Here is an 18,661-nt window from a genome sequence, read left to right as displayed (position 1 = left end):
AACCGCTCTGTTCAGAAGCGGAGGGGACAAATGCTCAGACCGCATTGGTTACACCGTGTTGTGTCTGAGCCTCTGCCTTCGCAGGGACCTCCTGCCCGTGAAGGGTCCGCAAGTGGCACAGCCGTTACCACCTCCTGCACAGGCAACGTCCACACACGTATGCTCAGTGTCCTTCTGGAGCAGCTAAACACAACTCTGCCTTCACGGCGAGTACTCTCCGTTGCTCTCATTGCATAAGGTTACCTTAAGTGGCATGATGTTCGCGTTGGAGCCATTCTTGTAAATCTCGTTCATTGTGCGTTGAAGAGCGACTGCTTGCTGAGTCAGGTATTTCAAGTACTCAGAGCTCTCTTTGGTCTTTTCATGGTGTTCTCCAAGCTGATCAGAAAAGGGGAAGAAAAAAAAAAAGTTTAACATTACAAATCAGAACAGGACTCAAACCAGGGTGCGCTCCTAGTCCCTGCTAACTCAACATCTTTACAGAAACTCATCAGAACTGGATTTCACCTGCCTTGGCATTCAAAAAACAAACAAAAACAGTTCCTCTAGGAGCCTTTTATCAACATTACGCGTTTCCATCAAGTAGGAGCACATTCGCAGGGTGAGCGGCATCCCCTCCGCCAGGCTGTGCTTTCAGCCAGTGAGATGGCGCTGAATCACCGTGTACAACTGCAGACATGTTCAGACACAGCCCGGGCTGATGCAGAAGTTTCACTGTGCATCACCAAGGGCTGTGTGCGGGAGAAGGTATTGCCCACGAAACAGCTCAACTACAAACTAGTTTGGATCTGGTATTTAAAGGGCAGGTGGTGCAAAAAGTGGGAAGAACAGCCCCAGCTCTTTCAGTGCCCGGCCGTTGCCACCAACAGAAGGTTCTGTCCAGCGACAGGGTACAGCAAGAACAAACTCGCAGGAAGGCGACTCGCAGACTTTCGGTATAAAATGTGGTCAATTACCGTACAGGGCAGCAATTCCGCCCCGTCCCAAGAACGACGATTCCCTGGCGTCTGCTCAGAGGCGTTTTGTAAGGGGTCTCCCCGAGCTGCAGCACTGTTTCGCAGCGGTACTGCTCGTTTCTGGCAGGAGAGGGATATGACCGAAGTCGGCAGCACGCACGCTCGTTACCTGGTTTTTGTAGATGGTGTAACCTTCCTTCTCATGCTGCAGAGCTGACCGGAATTCTGCTTTGCTCTCGTACACTCGGGCTACCAAGTGGTGGCTGAGGGAGGGAAAAGGGTTTAGAGGTACTTTAATGAAGAAGAAACATTTCTGCACTACAGCGACCACGACTTCAACTTAACGATGTTTAGGCCAGAAGTCTTAATTGAGCGTCAAAGGAGGCAGATACTGGACTCCAAATACAGCACCCTGGTGGTCACTTTTCCCCACCCCATTTGGGGATAAATATACTACACTGATTTGGGCTGGATTTTGGTTGAAATATTCAGAAGTGACCTCCAGAAGTTTAAAAAAAAAAAAAAAAAAATAGGGAATTTTTCCTCCTGCACCCAGAAGAGCTGAAGGCCACAGTGGTGAACTGAATGGAAGCAGCATGAGCACGGGAACATCTCAGGGCTAGGTTTGTTAGCTGGAGAAGAAGGAAGCAGCCAGAAGCCCTTACCCTTCAAAAGGGTCTTTTTGTTTCTTAGAAAGCAAAAGGTGTGAATTACTTGATTATTCACAGCCAAAAATTAAAAAAAAAAAAAAAAAAAAGAAAATCTTCTGGCACAGAAACAACCAGCCAAACCGTAGCAGAGCTGGGCCCCAGGTCACCTGGGCTCTCTCCAGTTGGGAGAGCTGACTTGGCTTGGACTTTGCTCCCTTGGTGTTTCGGGAATGAAAAAAAGATTTCTGGTTTTGGCAGTATTACTCTGTGGGAGGTGATGAATCTCATCGAGCATCCCAGCGCTTCTAAGGGAAGGCAAGACGCCTTCTGCAGAATGCATATCCATCAACTGCTGGAAAACAAACCAGACTCTTGTGGGTGCTTAATAAGATTTATTTTCACCCTGATGAAGAACAGATGGGTTGCAATGTGGTAGTAGTAATTAGGAGTGGGCCACTGCTTGGTTGATAGTGAGCCAGTTTTGCACTCAAGGACGATGCACACAGCACTGAGGAGCAGTGGGTATCCAGAGCAGACCCTAAAGGTGCCGACCACTCATAGCTCCCTTGGAAACACAAGGAAGCCGCTCAGTATTTTATTCAAATACAAGGCTTTACGGTAAAGGACAAAAGCAAATTACACGCTTCTCAAAGATAGCTCCCTGGGGGCTGAAACAATTAAACACAAGTGTTTACGTATCATCCCAGTCTCCCAGTATAATTACATTAGCCTCGCTCTCCAACCTCCACTTGCCTCATGCGTTTTGCTGCTGAGAGTCCACCAGGACCAGGGTCATCTTGACAGATTTTTGGGGCAACCAGCATTACACCAGATCCCACAGATTAACTTTAAGGACAAGGGATCTCTGCCTTTCCAGACCAAACGTGGATGCACCATGACCTTGACTCAGGCCGCCCGCAGTCCCGAGGAGTCTGACAGCTGGGACCAGACTGAATCTCTAATTTAACAGGACACAGCTGGACACAGCCGGATCAGATCCCTCCCTTATGAGCGCACGGTGAATGTACTCGCTCTCTTTAACAGCACGGTGACCCAGCCCAGCGCTCCACCCTGCCTCACCTTAGTGCAACTTTCAAAGACTTGGAGCCGTGATACTTGGAGCTGATGGCCAGCGCGTTCTCCAGGAACCGGAGGGAGAGGTCATACTCCATCACCCCGTGGAGCACCAAGCCAATGTTGTTCTGCACAAAGGCGGCAAGCAGACATTCAGAAAGGCAAGTTCAAACTATGCATTTATTGCTTTGTAAATAGCAAGACCGCCCTGTTGAACAGGCTGTAGCAGCCACAAGTCCCCAGCAGGTCTCTCTCCACCACGTAACACGTGCCAGGAGAGCGTTCTCCCCCTTGGGAGCTCAGTCCAAACAGGCCAGACAGAAGAGAGGTAAGGAACTCTCTCCGTTTTATGCAAGGACACCAAGAACAGGCTAAATTAAGGCATTTGCCCAAGGATTACAGGCTCTTGAACCCGCATCTCCAGTGTCCCAGCGCAGAGCTCCAACCACAGAAGGCCGACCCTCCCAGCTAAAGAGTCAAACTCCTTTTTCCGCTCCTTCTAACAGCACTAACTCGTAGTAACCCAGGGAGGAAAAGGCAGTGCCTAAATGTTTATTGTAAACAGCCAGCACTGTGGGCATTTTAAAGGTTTCTTAGAGATTAGAAACTTGAAGACTCTAAAAGATTACTTACATCTAAGAGTGCCATTTCTGGGTGATCCTCCCCAAATACCAACAGCATGAGGTAGCGTGCACGGTACAGTAAGTTCAACGCTGTAGAGAGCTGGCTGTTCGCAAAGCAGTACAAAGCAAGGTGCATCTGTAACAAAAGAAGTAATCCAGCATTAATGGTTTTTACTTACCACTCTGTAAAGCAAACTAATCTCTCCTTTCTACTCCTTTCCTCAGCCGCACACAAATAAAAGGTCGTCCTTTACAGTTAAAAAGGATTAACCACTCAGGTAACTCCAAGTCTGCTGGTGGGTTTACAGCTCCCCTGAGGTATCACGTCAAACACAGCACTGAGGAAGCTGAAGTATTTCATTTCAGTTTCTCTTATGCACCTCAAGGAATATTTCAAAATTGACCTGTACGTATATGATACTCTGATTGCGCTTTTGGGGGAAGGGAGGGGGGAATTCTTACTCTTTGTTTCTGACATAAGCCCAGGGTGAAAACCAGCAGAATGAATGATTATAAATAAACACTCAGCAGACAAACCCACAAAATTCTAAACTAAGTAGGACAAATACTGAGGACGCGTACTTAGGTACTGGGTTTACAAAATGGCAAGATACAAAATGGATGATGAAAGTGGAGGATTCTGGAAAGAACACTGCAGAAGGAAGGAGAACTGCAACTGTTTTCTGGCTGCAGACACGAATTAAGGCTCACAGACTGCAGGTGGACACAGGAGGTGCTGCTTCTCCCCCAGCACCCTGTACTTACGTATTCTTGAATCGTGTTGGGATGTTCAATACCCAGGACCCTCTCGCTCATTAGCACCGCTTTCTGCTGATTACTTAAGGCCTAAATAGAACAGAAGACCCAAGAGCAAATCACACAGTGCTGTGCACTTGAGCAAGCGAGCACAGGGGAGGAATGAGAGGACTAAACAGACCCTATCCGGGCCCTTCTTACCTCTGAATAGTCTCCCATGATATAGTTGAGACGAGCTAGCAGCCTCAGGCAGGCACAGATTTCTACATGCATAGCACCATACACATTGTTGAACAAGTTTAAGGCTTCATTGATGAGCTCACAGCCCTCCTTCAAGAAACCTGAAAAAAAGTTATAGTCACGTAAGTATGTATGTCAAATAAGCCCTAACACTACTGGAGAAGCGCGCTGCCTGTGAAGGGGGAACAGCAGTGGGACACGCAGCCATAGGTCACTGCTTTGTGCAAGGACTAAAACCTTGGAGAAGGAAACTGGTGCCCTGCATCCACCTTGTTCATGGTTGGTAACTTTATAGCAGGTGTTTGAGATGGTCTTGGAGACCTCGATTCTCTCCCAAAAGGGGGTGGGTGGGAGTGTACTGGTGGAGGGCAGCGGGCCGTGCCACACATACCCCGCTCCTCCTTTTACCAGCAGCCGCCTCAGGAGGCAGAGCCGTGTTGGGTCTGTACCTTGCTGAACCTTTGCTTGCCCGCTCTGGAAGAAGTGGAAAGCATCTGAGGCTTTGGGGTTTACGTGCTTCACTACAGGGAAGATGTTGAGAATATCCTCTTCCGTGAAGGTGGGCTTGTGCCTGTTGTCAAAGTTGTACTCTTTCAGCAGTATCTAGAGGAACCGAAAAGAGCAGAGGTCACGTTCACCACTTCCATCAGTACTTGGCAAGAAAAGAAGGGAAATTAAAGAGCCTTAAATTCTGCGTGTGGATTCACAGTCAAACGTCCCCGGTATCACTACCTCGGGACAGAGTTTTGAAAGACGGTGACACATAGGTGTGCCAAGGCACGGTTGTGCCAGTGCTGGGGGCCCCCGACGGAGGAACCCCGTCCCACCATACTCCCACACCCCAGAGAGGAGTGAGAAGGCGGCGCTGTGGGGAAGGAAACCCCCTGGCTCTGCAAGCAAGGACAACCCTAAAGTCCCGCTCTGCTCATTCAGAAGCTGCTTCGCTCTGGATAAGGAGTATACGTGTGCGTGAACATAAGGTGCGAGTTTGGTTTGTCAGACAGAGCGAGCTCCAGGAACCGCATTCAGGCTGGCTGCTCTTCCAAGGGAGGTGCACAGCAGGTTTACCCTAAAAGGGAACTGGATTAGAAATCTCTTTCACCAGGGCTGGAACCTGTATTCCAACACGAACACCACAAAGACCTTTAGGGGCTCACGCTGTCTGTCTGAAACGCTGTCCCCTGCAAAGTAGTTTGCACTTATTCTTCATCTTTCTCAGTATAGAACATGATGGGGAAGGGAGGGAAGAAGTGGATCTTACTTGGACTCCAGTTTTGAGGGAGATTTCACGAAGCAGGGTGATTTTCTGCAGATTATACACTTCAGCTGCTTGGTCAGCATTCTCACTGCAAAAAGCACACACAAGGTTCAGCTCTCAGCTCTTCCTACCTGCCTTTGCCGCATTGGTTTAATCTCATTTCAAGTTTCAGTTACACTTCCCTGCTGCTCTTTGCCTGATTTCTTTCCATTAGGAGCCTGTAAAACTCCCTCAAGATTACAAGAGCTACAGACATTTGGTGAGAGTCCAGGCACGAGCAAGGGTAATTTGCTCCGCTTACCATTCAAGACTAAAATCAAAGTAGTTCCTTGCTTCTGAACAAATGTTCTTCCAAAGCTCCTGAGGGGTCATGCTGGCCCATGCAGTGTTATCCGCATTTCCAAGGTTCCTGTTTTTCCTTTTCTTATTCTTTTTCTTGGAGACCAGCTCATCAGCTGGAAGATGGGCAATGGGATTTGGAAAGGAGCTTAGAAAGCAGTTGAGGAAATGGCTGATGGCCGCTGATAAACCCGACAGCTCCACACCCTACAGCGAGACACCAAAATCAGTCGTGGAAGACACCTGCCATCACACAGGCATTACTCCCACCCCGAGTCGCACACAAATCCAGCCCTACCACAAACAGGAAAATCTTCCTGAAAAGGAAGAGGAAGGCAATATTTGCCAGTGGAAATAGTACAGACAGAATTATGGAGATATAAGAGATAAGTATATGCCTCCATACACACACACACCACTACACAGTGCCATTTCAGGCTGCTACCTGGGACAGAGAAACTAGAGAGTGTAAAGACGATTCTGAAACTGGAATAAAGCCCCGTCTATTGCTATGCTATGTATGGACAGCTATAAGGATGCACTAGTGTTCATGTAATTATAAACGCTTCTTCGAAGGGCAAAAGCAACAGTGTTTAAGAGGAAAAGGTATGACAAGCTGTGATTTCACTTTTAAAAGCCTTCAACATAACGAGTGAGAATCTGGGGAACAAAAGCATGAATGATTACTCTCTGGGAAAGCTATCTTCAAGTGGGAACTTGCTCTCCCTCACGCGGGCCTGTACCTATTTTAGCGCTAATGAGATTGTACTTCCCGTTGCCAGGCAACCCCTATGAACTGCCTAATGAGAGAAGAGACTCAAACAGCGCTCTATTTGTGGGAAAAAAGTCATTAGAGAGGACACATAAGACAAGAGGTTAGACTGCAGGTCATACCTGGAGGTACGTCTTGAAGATGTGTTTAGCCGATCGAGTGATCAATTCACTGATTCCTATTTTCTACCCAAAGGAATAAAGAACGGAGATTAAGAGTCAGTTGGCAATAACAATGAAAAACATGCTTTGCTTTTGAAGTGGCTTTTATCAAAATCTGCAGAAGACATTCTCCAGTCCTCACCCTGCAGCTCAGAACTGTTTGGCATCCGACAAGACTCCTGGTGCCGGGGAAGAGCCCCCTGCGCCCCCGTGCATGGGGACCACCGCCACCCCCTGCGGCACAGCTCAGCTCTAACGGCGCTTCCAGGAGCCACCGCAGCACTCGCCCTGCGCACGCTCAATTTCCTCATTTGATCTGAAGCCTTGACGGACCTTAGAAGCTTAAAAAACGCATGGCTTAAAATCCAGCTGCGTGTTACTGCTATTGCACTTGGAAAATCCCTGACAGACTTCTCTCCCAAAGGACACTCAAAGCCCCTAACATTACGAAAACCATTAGGAATTTAGGAGCAAAACTCCCCATCCACCACCTACAGGTCCTTCTCCCTCCTCTGCTTGTGAAGGTGTTTATTTTTTACACAGAGAAACCGATCAGCCAAGCTGGAATCTATACAGAGCAGATTATGCCAGAGACAGTTTTAATTGTCAGTCTGAAGTTAAACCTGATGCTTACAAAAATGTGATCCAGCTGAGCACGGCCAGGGGTCTTGGTGATGAAGTTGATCACTTTGCCTAGGTAACGCATGTTGATGCCCCTCTGGTGCATGGCCTCTGCCAAGGTAGCCCCATCCATCGGGAGCACCGTGTGATCCAGGCAGTCTTTGACCGCGAGCATACATGCAAACCAGTTAGAGAGAGCGAACGCGAAGGAAAGAATTTCAGATTTTAAATAGAGTGCCCTGACAGAGAAGGCAGTTTCCAGGGATGACACTGGAGACCTGGCAAGCACAGAGCAGCCGGGTGCTCCCTGCCCCAGGCCATAGGCTCCACCGCTGGCAAAGCCCATAAATTCCGCCTGTAGAGCCTCCTCGGGAGCTCCGGTTAGTGCCTCCTCTGCTCTGCCTCTGGGCTGGGGCTGGGTGCCGTGCCGGCAGCAGGAGGGAGAGCCGTTTCTGCAGCGCGGATGGGACGGCAACCTGCCCAACGCAGCGAGGGCACGGCGGGCAGCACCGCCCTTCCCTGACTGCCGGTCACACGCACCTCTGTTACCTGGGGTTCAGGGTCACCCCAAAGGCCCACAGTGACCCCGAGCAAGGCCCTTTCGGTGGGTAGAGTGCTGTAATACCAGCGAGCACCACACTACGCAAGCAAGGGTCACACTCGCAGCAGGGAGCCCAAAGCAGTTTGTGCAAGCTCCTTGCCACTTGTACCATTTTTACTCTTATGTCTCGGTGGAGGATGAGCGGCACTACGCACTCCCAATAAGCACTGGGAACTGAGGCGCGGAGAGATCGAGAGTCACGCTAAAGCAGCTCAGGCTTCATCCAATTCCCTGTGCAAAACAAGCAGAGGCAAAGGCCCCGTGGAGCAGCGCTGAGGACTGTAACCAAGCGCTGAGCACGCGGTGTCTCCGGTGGCACCAGGAGACCAGTGCGGACTGCGAGGGCGTTCAGCACAGTTGAGCATACAACTTCCAGCGGTTTGCCCCAGGCCACGCAGAACTCAGCAGCAGAGTAGGGACTCGAAGGACTCTGTGGCTCAGGCAATGAGAACCGCTTTCCCTTTAGCATGGTTTATTTAACTAACACTTGTGGCACTAGCAGGCTAACCCTTCTTTAAGAGCCTCAGAGTCACTAACTAAAAACATTTCCAATTAAAAGACTACAGGGAGTCGTGTACACTTAGCTGATAAGGGGAAATGGCACTTGCATTTTAAGTTGTGTTGAGTGCTGATAAAGAGTCACTCAATTCACATCGTGGAATACCACCAGTTACTCCCCGATACGCAGGGTACGGAGGACCACCTGCTTACAGCAGCTGACCTGTAACTTGCCCTCACACATGCTTATGCAGCATTTTGGGTTTATATACTAGTGTATCAACTATTTTGTAAACGAACAGTCACCAAGCCCTTTTCTGATTCACTCCACCTCCTTTTTTTTTTACTTAAAGGCTGAATAGCTGGTCTTAAAGGTTATGCTGACTAGAAAAATAGTGGATTCATTGTTCAGAATAAACTTTCCTGCAAGGAAAATCCCCTCCTACGTAAGACCAACAACTCCTGAACCCCTTGGAGTGGAGATCATCAATTCTACCCTCCCAGTTACAGTGCCTGCTGTAACACGTGCATTGGCAGTCAATTTAGAAAGCATCTTGAGAGGGAAAAAGCTGGTATTTCTTATCTCGCCAGGTGCATGGGTAAGCATCCAAAATGCTTAAGACTGACAGAGGGAGTTTTTACAATAGATATTAGTGAGAACAATTTTCTAGTTCACTCCAAATTATTAATCACCAATTGAGTCACAATTGGGGTCAGATAATACAATAAGTTGTGCAGGGTGCCCAGGGCTAGGGAGGATGACTTATGTGGTCTTTATTGTCCCAAACTCTTAGCAATAGCTGTTAATTACTAGTGCCAAAAACTCATTGTTGGACTGAATTGGGAAAATTGGGCCATGATGCAAGACAGGAAATGGCAAACCCCTTTTGTGCTTGCACCAGAGACGCTTGCACTGTTCACCGCACTTCACCACGGGTGCCAGAACTCGGCTGCCAGCAGAACTCAGCGTTTGCTTGGGACGCGAAGCTAGCGTGCTGCCGCGTCACTGCTTGCTCAGAGGCCAGGCTTGAGGCAAGCTTTCAGAGGGGACATTACTGCTGGTCCTCAGTTCCTTACCAAACCTGGGATCTGGCACGACAGCAAGAACGCAGCAGCATCCTTCAGCAACTGCTTCTGATCCTGCACCTCCTCTTTGCTAGACTCGGGAAAACGAACACCTAGGAGAATAAAAGAGAAAAACATAACACATCAACTCAAAGAAGAAACAAGTAATATACAGAAATATATAGTAAGAGCAGGTAAAAAGTTAAAGTGATTGTCTCACTGGAATTAAAGATGCTTCTTAAAAAACTCATCTACTCTACAGCATGTTTCAATGGAAAGGGCATTCGCTGCTCTGCTTGGGTAGGAGCTGTGCTGCTCTTGGCCACTCACATTCATTCTTAATGCAGCTTTTAAAAGCCCCAATTCTGCTCTTTATCTGGTCCAGTCTACCTATTGCAAAGTGCTGTGTACACTTCCAGTGTGAAAGAGTCAACTGGCTAGACTGGAGCAGGAACATTTCAGCAGATGGACCAGCAGATGCTGCAAGTGCTAGAAACTCAGAGCCTTTTGCTTTTGCCCACCAAAATTAAAGTAAGGTTTTAAGTTCTAGCTGCTCAAGTTGGTGCCAAAGCACTAATCCTTACCAGCCTTAAAAGATGCTTGGGCGTTTCAAAACACATGCTCCTTCTGACACATTTGTTCCGGACTAAATTCAACTACATGCCCATTCCCCTGCAATTTGCACGCGTACAGCCTTGGCATTCACCCCCATAAACCCCCTGGCAGCTTCTTCTGTACTTCCAAATAATAAAAAACCCCCCGATTCTGGCCATGGAAAGCTCCATACAATGCCTGCGACTGATGCATGCATTTGCAAGGGCACTGTGACCTGCTTACCATAACATTACTGAAACAAACCCTGCCCTTCCTTGACGATGCAACATCAGGCGTTCAACTACAACTGCTGGGTTTTGTGTAAACTACTACATTAGGATCAAATTTATTTTTTCCCCTCCCTCTGCTTCTTTTCATGTGGTCTAGCAGCTGGGATGCTGGAGAATCGCAGGAAGATTCTTGGCAGCAATCTGCAGACCTCCCCCGAGCGTGGCGGTGGGAGACAGCTTACTGCCTGCATTTGGTAGCTTGAGCATTGCAATCAATTACACTTCTTTCTCTTTTCTGTTTCTTTGTGCTTCACGGAGAATCCTGCACCATGCCCAGCTAGCCAAAAGCCAGCAATATTCTTAGCTACAGAAAACAATTTTTGTCTGCAGCTGGCTGGACACAGCAATCCTCTGAAGGAGGACTAAAACCAGCTCTTCGTACACGTACCTGGTGAGAAAATATCTGGGTTAAACCGAATGTCAAATGATGTGTCACTAATGGAGCCTACAGCCTTGCAAGCGTTTCGAATCACTTCTCTGCTTTTGGGATCCACTGGAGCAGGAAGAAAAATAGAATACAAATGAACGTGGATTTCAGAAAATGACAAGCCTAGCTATTAAATTAAGAGACAAGTTATGTTACTAGAAGCAGCAACGATGGCACATTCTGCAGAAATCCATTATAAAAACAATCAATTGTAAGACATTCGGATAGGAGGATGGCTACAAAACGCCAAGTCTGAACAAGAGGATGTGAGATGACCCAAAAACCCATCAACTCCCACCCCCCAACCACAGACACTCATTAATCCGAGCCTGGGATTCCCAGAGGTGTCTGTGCGTTGCACGCGTCGAGCCCCACCACAGCCCGCTCCCCTCCACCCGCACCACGGCTCTGGCAGCACGGCCCCGGCCCCGCAGGCCAGCTTGCTGGACGGGCTCTGGCTCCCGCGGCAGAGCCGGTGGGCTTGCAGCAGTCAGAGACACTTGCCCACCAACCCGACCACCCCAGGGTGACTAATTCATTAGGTTGTGAACAGCCCTATGCAAAAAGCCAAGACAGCACCGATGGACGCAGCCAGCGCCTGTCCTGTTTAACAACTTTACATCACCCCGAGCACCCCCTGCCAGAGGCACAGCCCACCCGCTAGGGCAGGAGCTCCGGCTGCTTCTGGTGCTGAGGATGAAATACCTGTTCCATCATCAGATGCAATGGTCTCAGCAAGCTCTTTCACCTGATCAAGTCCAGTCACGTTATCGTCTATTTTACCATCCTCTGACTCAGACTTCTCGCTGTCTGCAGTACCGTTCTCCGGAGAGGCACCATTTTCCAGCGCACCTGAGCTCTCCTGCTTGTTGGCTTTCTGCTGCATCAGCTGCAGTGCAGCCAGCTTCATGAATAAGAGATACCTACAGTAAAGGAAAAGAGGAATTCAGCACAGCAGGAGAGTCCAAGAGGATCACCACTGCTCTGCGAGGAAAAACCTCACAAAGTCAACATTATAGACCATAGTTTCCCTGTGGAAAGGCAAGATGTACACCCTCTTCACATAAGCTTTCCAAAATCAAAGGAGTGCACATTAGTTTATTAGAAGAAGCAAAAGAAAAAAAAAAAAGAGGTGGGTTTTCATTACCCATCACAATGGGAAACTAATCTCCTTGCAGTGGTTACAAATTGCCTTCCACACAGGCAGCATCAGCAGAGAGCTCGGGGAGACTCTCAGTGCCAGATTCCAGGGCCAGTCAAACACAAACCAGCAGCCACTTTGCCGGGAGACCTTAGGAGAGAGAGGCCTCTGCTAGCCAAGGAGGAGCAGCAGCACCCTACGGCCACGGTCCTGCAGGCTGCTGGTCTGGAAGCTCTCCCAGGGAGCAGCAAAGCCTGCCTGCAGGCACGGGCAGAACTGGAAGGGCGCTGGCTGCAGAACTGGTTGCTCAGCGGGCAGGGCTCCTCCGTCAGCAACTGGAGGGCTCGTCCTCCCAGCAAGTGAAGCATAAGCTCTGACCATCTGTGATAGCAGAGCACCTGCGGCCCTCCACACAGGAAGCAGGAGCGTTAACATCACCAGCACCATGCGGCCGCACCGCACAACTTCGACTTGTCCTGCTCCCAGAGCTCCCACTTCCTCGCCTGCACTGAGCAAGCCCAAACGCCAACACATCCCACCACAAAAGTGCCTACAGCAGTTCCCATAGGTAACTTTTTTCAGCCACTAGGAAAAAAAGGTAGTATTCAAGACACCTGGAGAGCCTTAAAAAGAAGCATAAAGCCTTCCCATTCCCAAGCCATCAGGTGCCCAGGGTATCTGCAAGGAAAGAACTTCTAGATGTGTGGACAGGAAACAACAAAAACAGATCTGGAGACTAAACCACAAACCACCTCTTTCCCGGGCTCCCTGTAACCCTGTCAGAATCCCCGCTGTTTTCACCTTGGATTAATTAAGTTTCTATAATTGCACCTGCACAACCAAGCAATGGGGCAGTTAGCTGCCCACTTCTGGGAGCTCTGCTGCCACGTCCCTGGGACAATGCAGCACGGTCCTGACTTAAGACCGTGACCAGTTGCAGGTGGAGGAAAGGAGGAGTTCAGCTCACCTGTGTTCTACAAAGGCATCAACAAGCTCTTGCCGGAGACAGCAAAGCTTGTGTCTGTGCTGCTTGGGGAACCCCATTTTCTTACATTCCTCTGGCATCTCCTCCCCTTCAACAGGCAGGAAGTTTAGATCTGGTGGGAAAGTGCGGAGCAGGTCCAGGATGTAGTGACGCCCGTCGTTGCCAATAATGCCTTTGCACTCCACGGAGGAGCACAGCTCCACCTCCTCATTTTTGTCATTGAGGACTTTGTGCTTCTGGATCTTAAGCGGCCTGCTGGTCTTCTCCAGCAGCTCCAGGTACTTGGGGTGTGAGACAACTGTCTTGCCAAAGTCTATTGACCCATAGATGACGCTCTGTTCCTGCTCCCGTTCCAAGATGCCAGGAATAATAGACTGAGCTGTCACCCTGTAACCTCTGTAATCCACCACTACAGTCCCCAGCGTGTACAGCCCTTCTACATCCACAGCATTATAGGTCCGCACACCATTGAGATCATTGGTAGGAGCTACGTAAGCAGCAACATCTCCGCCAAAGTCCTTGTAGTGGTCACGGACGTCAAAGCCCAGGCTGAAGAAAATGTTGTTCCAGATGAACATCTGCATCTTGGTCTCTTCACTGGGGTTGATGGCCATGACATTGCCATCAATGACGGCCATAGCACCTCTTGTTGCTGCTGCAGTGAAGTCACTGTGAACCTGGAGGCACATGGAGAGAACACTGGGTAAGGAAGGGTGCCCACCCTCCCAGCACCTCGCTCTCAAAGCTCCCTGCAAATTCCTCCCTCACTTCTCTCCTCCTGACAGCCTTCCAGCAGGCAGGCAGGTCAGCTGGCTTTTACTTTTGTGAGCCTGGCTAGTGCCTTGGATACAAGCTCCAGAAGCCAGAACATTAGGGATCAGCATGGCTCAGACTCATTAGCTCTCTGCAGAGGACAGCTTAGGTGCGTGTCCTCCCTCCCACCCACTCGAAGGAGGACTGGATCAGACAGAACAGCAGAGAACTGAGAGGTGGCTGCCGCGGGGTCAGCATGGAGACACAGGGTCAAGGAGCGCAATTCTTCCCTGTGGGACTGGGAGCAGAGAGCAAGGGAGAACAAGACCCCACAAACCCCTTAGCTTACAAATGGGGACCCTGCTTTTGCTGTTTCTAAATGGAGCCCAGGCGAAGTGTCCCGATGCGATATGGGCAGTGGAGAAGCAGCTGCGTGAGCACTTGCCTGCACAGCCCAAAGTTACCTTGAAAATGGCTCGTTCTCTCAGCAGCCTCTCGGGCAGGTTCTTGCGCGGCAGCTCTCGCGTGGTCTGCAGCTCCTCGTTCCAGTCTCTGGTCTGAAAGAGTCAAAGCCTTGTGGGAAGCAATGCATTGCGTAGGAAGGGGCTGGCAAGTCAGCGTTTCTGCTTTACGAGGCATTTTGTGAGAGAAGGGAGGGGAAGGGGCAAGAATTCAGGCTGCCATGGAGTCCAGCAGAAGTGACTTAGGACGCAGTTTGGGATAGACCTTACATTAGCTTACGCAGTGCAGTTTAACCAAAACGGCAGCTTGCTAGCTCTGGAGGGGCACGGTGCAGGTTTCATTGGCCGTCACACCGCGATGTGGTCACACCGCAGGCAGACAGCCGCCCACGGGCAGCCGGTACAGCCCTGCACTGCCCGTGGCCTGCAGGATTTTATGCCACAAAGCTGCAACTGAAACATTTGGAATCGTTTGGTCACAGGCACATGAGCCATTCCAGGCCTGACTAGCATGGAGGAGCGCTCTGCCTTCTGTGCAGTGGTGCTCATCGGAGCAGGGACACGGGATTTATAGACACCCCAGCAGATGTTGCTCCTCTCAGACCTTTACATGCTCAGGGAGTTGCAGCCGGAGCAGCACAGCCCCTGTAGCCAAGGACACTGTCAAGAACAAGGACTCCCGCAAGTTTTCCCTTGATGAGTAAAACCCTTCCATAAATACCAGAGGTCGACTTGTTAAAAGTCAACCGGTTCCCAGCGCAGCTGGCAGCAAAACCCTTGCCAGCGTTCTCAGGCAGAGCCAGACCAATACCTGTCCAGGTATGTGCTCTTCATAGCCCAGTCTAGAAGTATAAGCGTCTTCTGCCCGGACACAGTCCATGGCGTGTTCTGCTTGCGGAGCCGTCCAGCTGTACACTTGGAAAGGAGTGGCTATCCTTTCAAAGGGGTGTCTCTGAACCCTAGTTTGGGAGTGAAAACAATTAGACATATTCCAAGGGAAGATTGATTTCTTTCCATTCTATGAGAATTTTCCCTCTGCTGCAACACCAGTTTCTGACACACAACAGAACAAGACCAGACCTCACGAGCAGCACAGTGCACTTTCATTTAACGGGCACTATATCCCACGGTTACTGATTGGCACGGGCACTGTCTCTCAACAGCAGCCTGCAGAATTACCCGGGCTCTCCCCATCCCCCCTTCCCCAGTTTTATCCTCAGCTGTATCTCCAGAGATGCCCATCACCCTCTGCATTCGGAGGCGGAGGATGCTCGCTCCCAGCTAGCCACCTCCCAGACTGGCTCTCGGCTTTCGCACCAGTCCATACGGGTAGCGCTACAGCGCCAGCCTCCAGCACACATCCACTAATGAAGTGAAAAAGCAAGCTTCACCGAACGGCCTCTTGTGTAATCTGTCTGCTCTCAGCAGGTGCTGGAGTCTCATCTGTATTTACTTCTGGCTCAAGAAGCAATACAGTACAATCATTTTTAAATGGCCAGATAGTCACAGTGGTGGCTGAAGGCCACTGCTAATTTCCAGCCCTTGTCTAGTGTCACTTTCATCTTCCTAATGAGAGCAGAAGCAGAGCTCCTGAAAGCCACACAATGTGCCTGTCAATTTGCACCCTGCCGAGCCCAGGCAGTTCATTAAGTGGACTCTAAAGAATGACAGGCTTTTGCACAGGACCCACTGTCCTGGAGCAGAATAAATGGTCCCTGCAGCAAGGACAGGAGAATAAAACAATACGTTATTGTTTGGGGGCGGTTATTATTATTATAGGAGTAAAAGGAAATCAGAGAAAATGGACATGCATGGACATGTTTAATAATTATTTGCTCTCCACCATAAGCCTACGCAAAGCCCTCCTGTGTTACTTTCCCTGGTCTTTTATGCTTCAGTCTCTTTTTTGGCTTCCGGGGAGAAGTACCCACTGACCAGGCTACCAGCCCAGTCCATGCTGCAGCATGCGGCCATGCTCCACGTTAACCCTTCGCTGCCTGGCTAGCTGGGAAGTCATCAAGTCTCCCAGGAGGCACGCAGCCAACCTGCAGACTCAGCGAGGGGACCCACACTTCACGAGCTGGTCAACACATGAACACTGCAGTCAATCTCTGGGCTTTCCCTCCCACTGCGCAAGCTGCCCCTCGTGTTCCGTTTCTCAGCAGGGACAGAGTGCGCTGAACTCCAGGTAAGCCCCACAGCTGATACTGCCCTGGCAATGGAAAGCTGTTGTCCTCCCACCCTTTCCTGTAGGCAGAACCGAAATCTGTAAATTTACATGCTGTGAGTGAGAGTCATTGGGAGCTACAGCCAAGAGAAACCATCTAGTGGATAAGGATCGGGACTCCGGGCTTCCACTGGCCTCTGTTACTGTCGTGTGGAACAGCAGCAGCAAAGTCACATCAGCTCTGACAGCTCCATGTTTCGAGTGAGGGAAAGCCAGTTACATCAGGGTGCTGCCATGACATTTGGTGAGGTGTTCTGGGGTCCCTGCTGCATAGACTCACGCGTCCCAACCACCCCACCGCTACATGGGCTCAGAGAAAGCAGGCATTGCAATCCTTGCTATAGTAGAGGAGCATCCGGTCCCCGCCGAACCAGCCACATAGCTGAGCCTCACCACGCAACTTCACAACAGACTACTCAAGGCAACAAGAGAGGAAAAAAGTGCTGCTACCGTTTCTTCTGCAGAGCAGAAAAGTTTTTTTTGAAGGTAGGGCTGATCTGGTTAAGGAGTTCCACCAAGGAATGACTGAGAAAACTGGGGTTTGCAGGTTTGGGATTGAAGTTGTATGCAGTAGACCTGCAAGAGAAAAAAGAAACAAAAATCACAAGCCGTTGTCATACCCGAGACTTCCCATAGCCTAAGAACGCAGTATACAAACAAGAGCTTCCCATATACGCACTGCGTGACCCGCCTGCTTGCCTTGCTTGCAAAATGGAGACCACACAGGCAGATGGGCTGCACGGACCCTCTCCCGTCTCTCCACATGAGATACGGAGAGTAACCCGCTACCTGGGCCCTGACGGACTGCACAGCACATCCGATTTAGACCTTCAGCCACCACCAGGCTCAAGAAACTTTTATATTTTTATAGCTGGGAAGGATTGATTTCACAGAGCTTCCCAAACACACCGAGAGGACCTTTGCTTAGAGAACCCAACAGTACTGGCACCAGCTACACCAAACAGTGGGTGCCCTCAAGATACCTCGTCTCCTGGCTGGAAGGCCGAGCACCAGTCCTGCCAGGAGCGCACCCACAGCTCCCTCCCTCCAGGTCACGTTTTGCCGAACTCAAAAAGGCCACCTGTTTCATGTTCAATGTGCCACTTGGTCTCCTGGGTCCTGCACTCAGATGCGCACCCTTAGACTCATTACTTTTAACACTTATTTTTACAGATCTGGGGGGAAACAGTGGACTACAAATTATTTCTTTCACGAGCCAGTTTAACACAGAGCACTTCCACTTCATAATGAGACAGAGGGTGGAAATGTGCTTGAATTTTATCTTCTATATTTTAAGCTCTCCCTCTCTTCAGGCAGCTTCATTCTCTTTCTGTGAATTACAACCTTGTATTTCAAACATGCAGTGATGGTTGCCCAGGCAATTATCTGGACTGCAAGATCAAGGCCACCCAGAGATGGTTCTGAACTGACGGTTGCTCAGGTACAGTGGGGTTTGTTGCTCTGAAGTTCTCTCCTGTCCACCCTCAACTCGATAGGGCTCTGTTACAGCCTACTGGGCTGGATGGACCCTGCGCCCTCCCCAGCCCCTCGCGCGGGCACCGGCGCAGCGCGGCCGCTTCAACAGTCTCTCACAGGCACTAGGAAAAAAACCAACCTAGTCAAGTCTGTGCCCAGCTTCAGAAGTTCTGACAGGCTGTGCGTTTGCTTTAGGGCAAAACGAGATAGTTGTAATGGTCAGGAAGGAATTCCCTCCCAACTCAAAATGCTCTAATTAGCTGATGACATTATGGGATGTTTAAACTTTCCCTAAAGCATCAGGCATTTATCCACTGTGAAGAAATGGTACCAGGCGTAACTGAACAGCCCCATCCAGTATAGCAACTCCTACAAACCCATGTAAGCAGTGAATTAAAATAAGCTATTTTCCACAAAAAAAAAAAAAAAAAAAAGCAGCAGCCATTGTTTGTTTATGTTTTGGTTCTTTTTCCCCCAGTTGGCTATCGCAAGCTCCCTGCTGCAGGGCAGGACAGGAGGAATCGTAGTTACTCACTGATTCAAGTAAAATCCTCGAGTGGATGCAGTGATACTGACGTGCCGATCCTCCACCGTGATGACATATAAATACATGAGGTCCCCATGCATTTTCCGGTTACCAGGTGGAGGGTTCCAGCCACTCATCGTCAATACCTTTAGGCACTGCAAAGGCTA

At 49.7% G+C, this 18,661-nt stretch overlaps 1 protein-coding gene across 1 annotated transcript in view; it reads right to left on the bottom strand.

The window, feature by feature from the left end:
* CLUH (clustered mitochondria (cluA/CLU1) homolog) overlaps positions 1-18,661 on the bottom strand; it is a 30,866-nt gene that overhangs the window by 2,867 nt on the left and 9,338 nt on the right. Inside the window, exons 6-24 of the mRNA XM_009881474.1 lie at positions 18,504-18,658; positions 16,943-17,068; positions 15,077-15,224; positions 14,269-14,361; positions 13,034-13,728; positions 11,631-11,848; positions 10,887-10,991; positions 9,628-9,727; positions 7,464-7,617; positions 6,791-6,853; positions 5,859-6,103; positions 5,561-5,645; positions 4,749-4,902; positions 4,261-4,400; positions 4,069-4,149; positions 3,314-3,439; positions 2,687-2,808; positions 1,126-1,219; positions 244-378 (exon numbers count right to left, since the gene is read on the bottom strand). Of these exons, the coding sequence (XP_009879776.1) occupies positions 244-378; positions 1,126-1,219; positions 2,687-2,808; positions 3,314-3,439; positions 4,069-4,149; positions 4,261-4,400; positions 4,749-4,902; positions 5,561-5,645; positions 5,859-6,103; positions 6,791-6,853; positions 7,464-7,617; positions 9,628-9,727; positions 10,887-10,991; positions 11,631-11,848; positions 13,034-13,728; positions 14,269-14,361; positions 15,077-15,224; positions 16,943-17,068; positions 18,504-18,658 (3,039 nt within the window). The remainder of the gene's footprint in view (positions 1-243; positions 379-1,125; positions 1,220-2,686; positions 2,809-3,313; positions 3,440-4,068; positions 4,150-4,260; positions 4,401-4,748; positions 4,903-5,560; positions 5,646-5,858; positions 6,104-6,790; positions 6,854-7,463; positions 7,618-9,627; positions 9,728-10,886; positions 10,992-11,630; positions 11,849-13,033; positions 13,729-14,268; positions 14,362-15,076; positions 15,225-16,942; positions 17,069-18,503; positions 18,659-18,661) is intronic.

Source organism: Charadrius vociferus, unplaced genomic scaffold (genome assembly GCF_000708025.1).
Source record: "Charadrius vociferus isolate BGI_N301 unplaced genomic scaffold, ASM70802v2 scaffold323, whole genome shotgun sequence".
NCBI classification, from domain to species: domain Eukaryota; kingdom Metazoa; phylum Chordata; class Aves; order Charadriiformes; family Charadriidae; genus Charadrius; species Charadrius vociferus.
The sequence above is the reverse complement of the archived record's forward strand: the minus strand, read 5'-3'. Positions and strand labels throughout refer to the sequence as shown.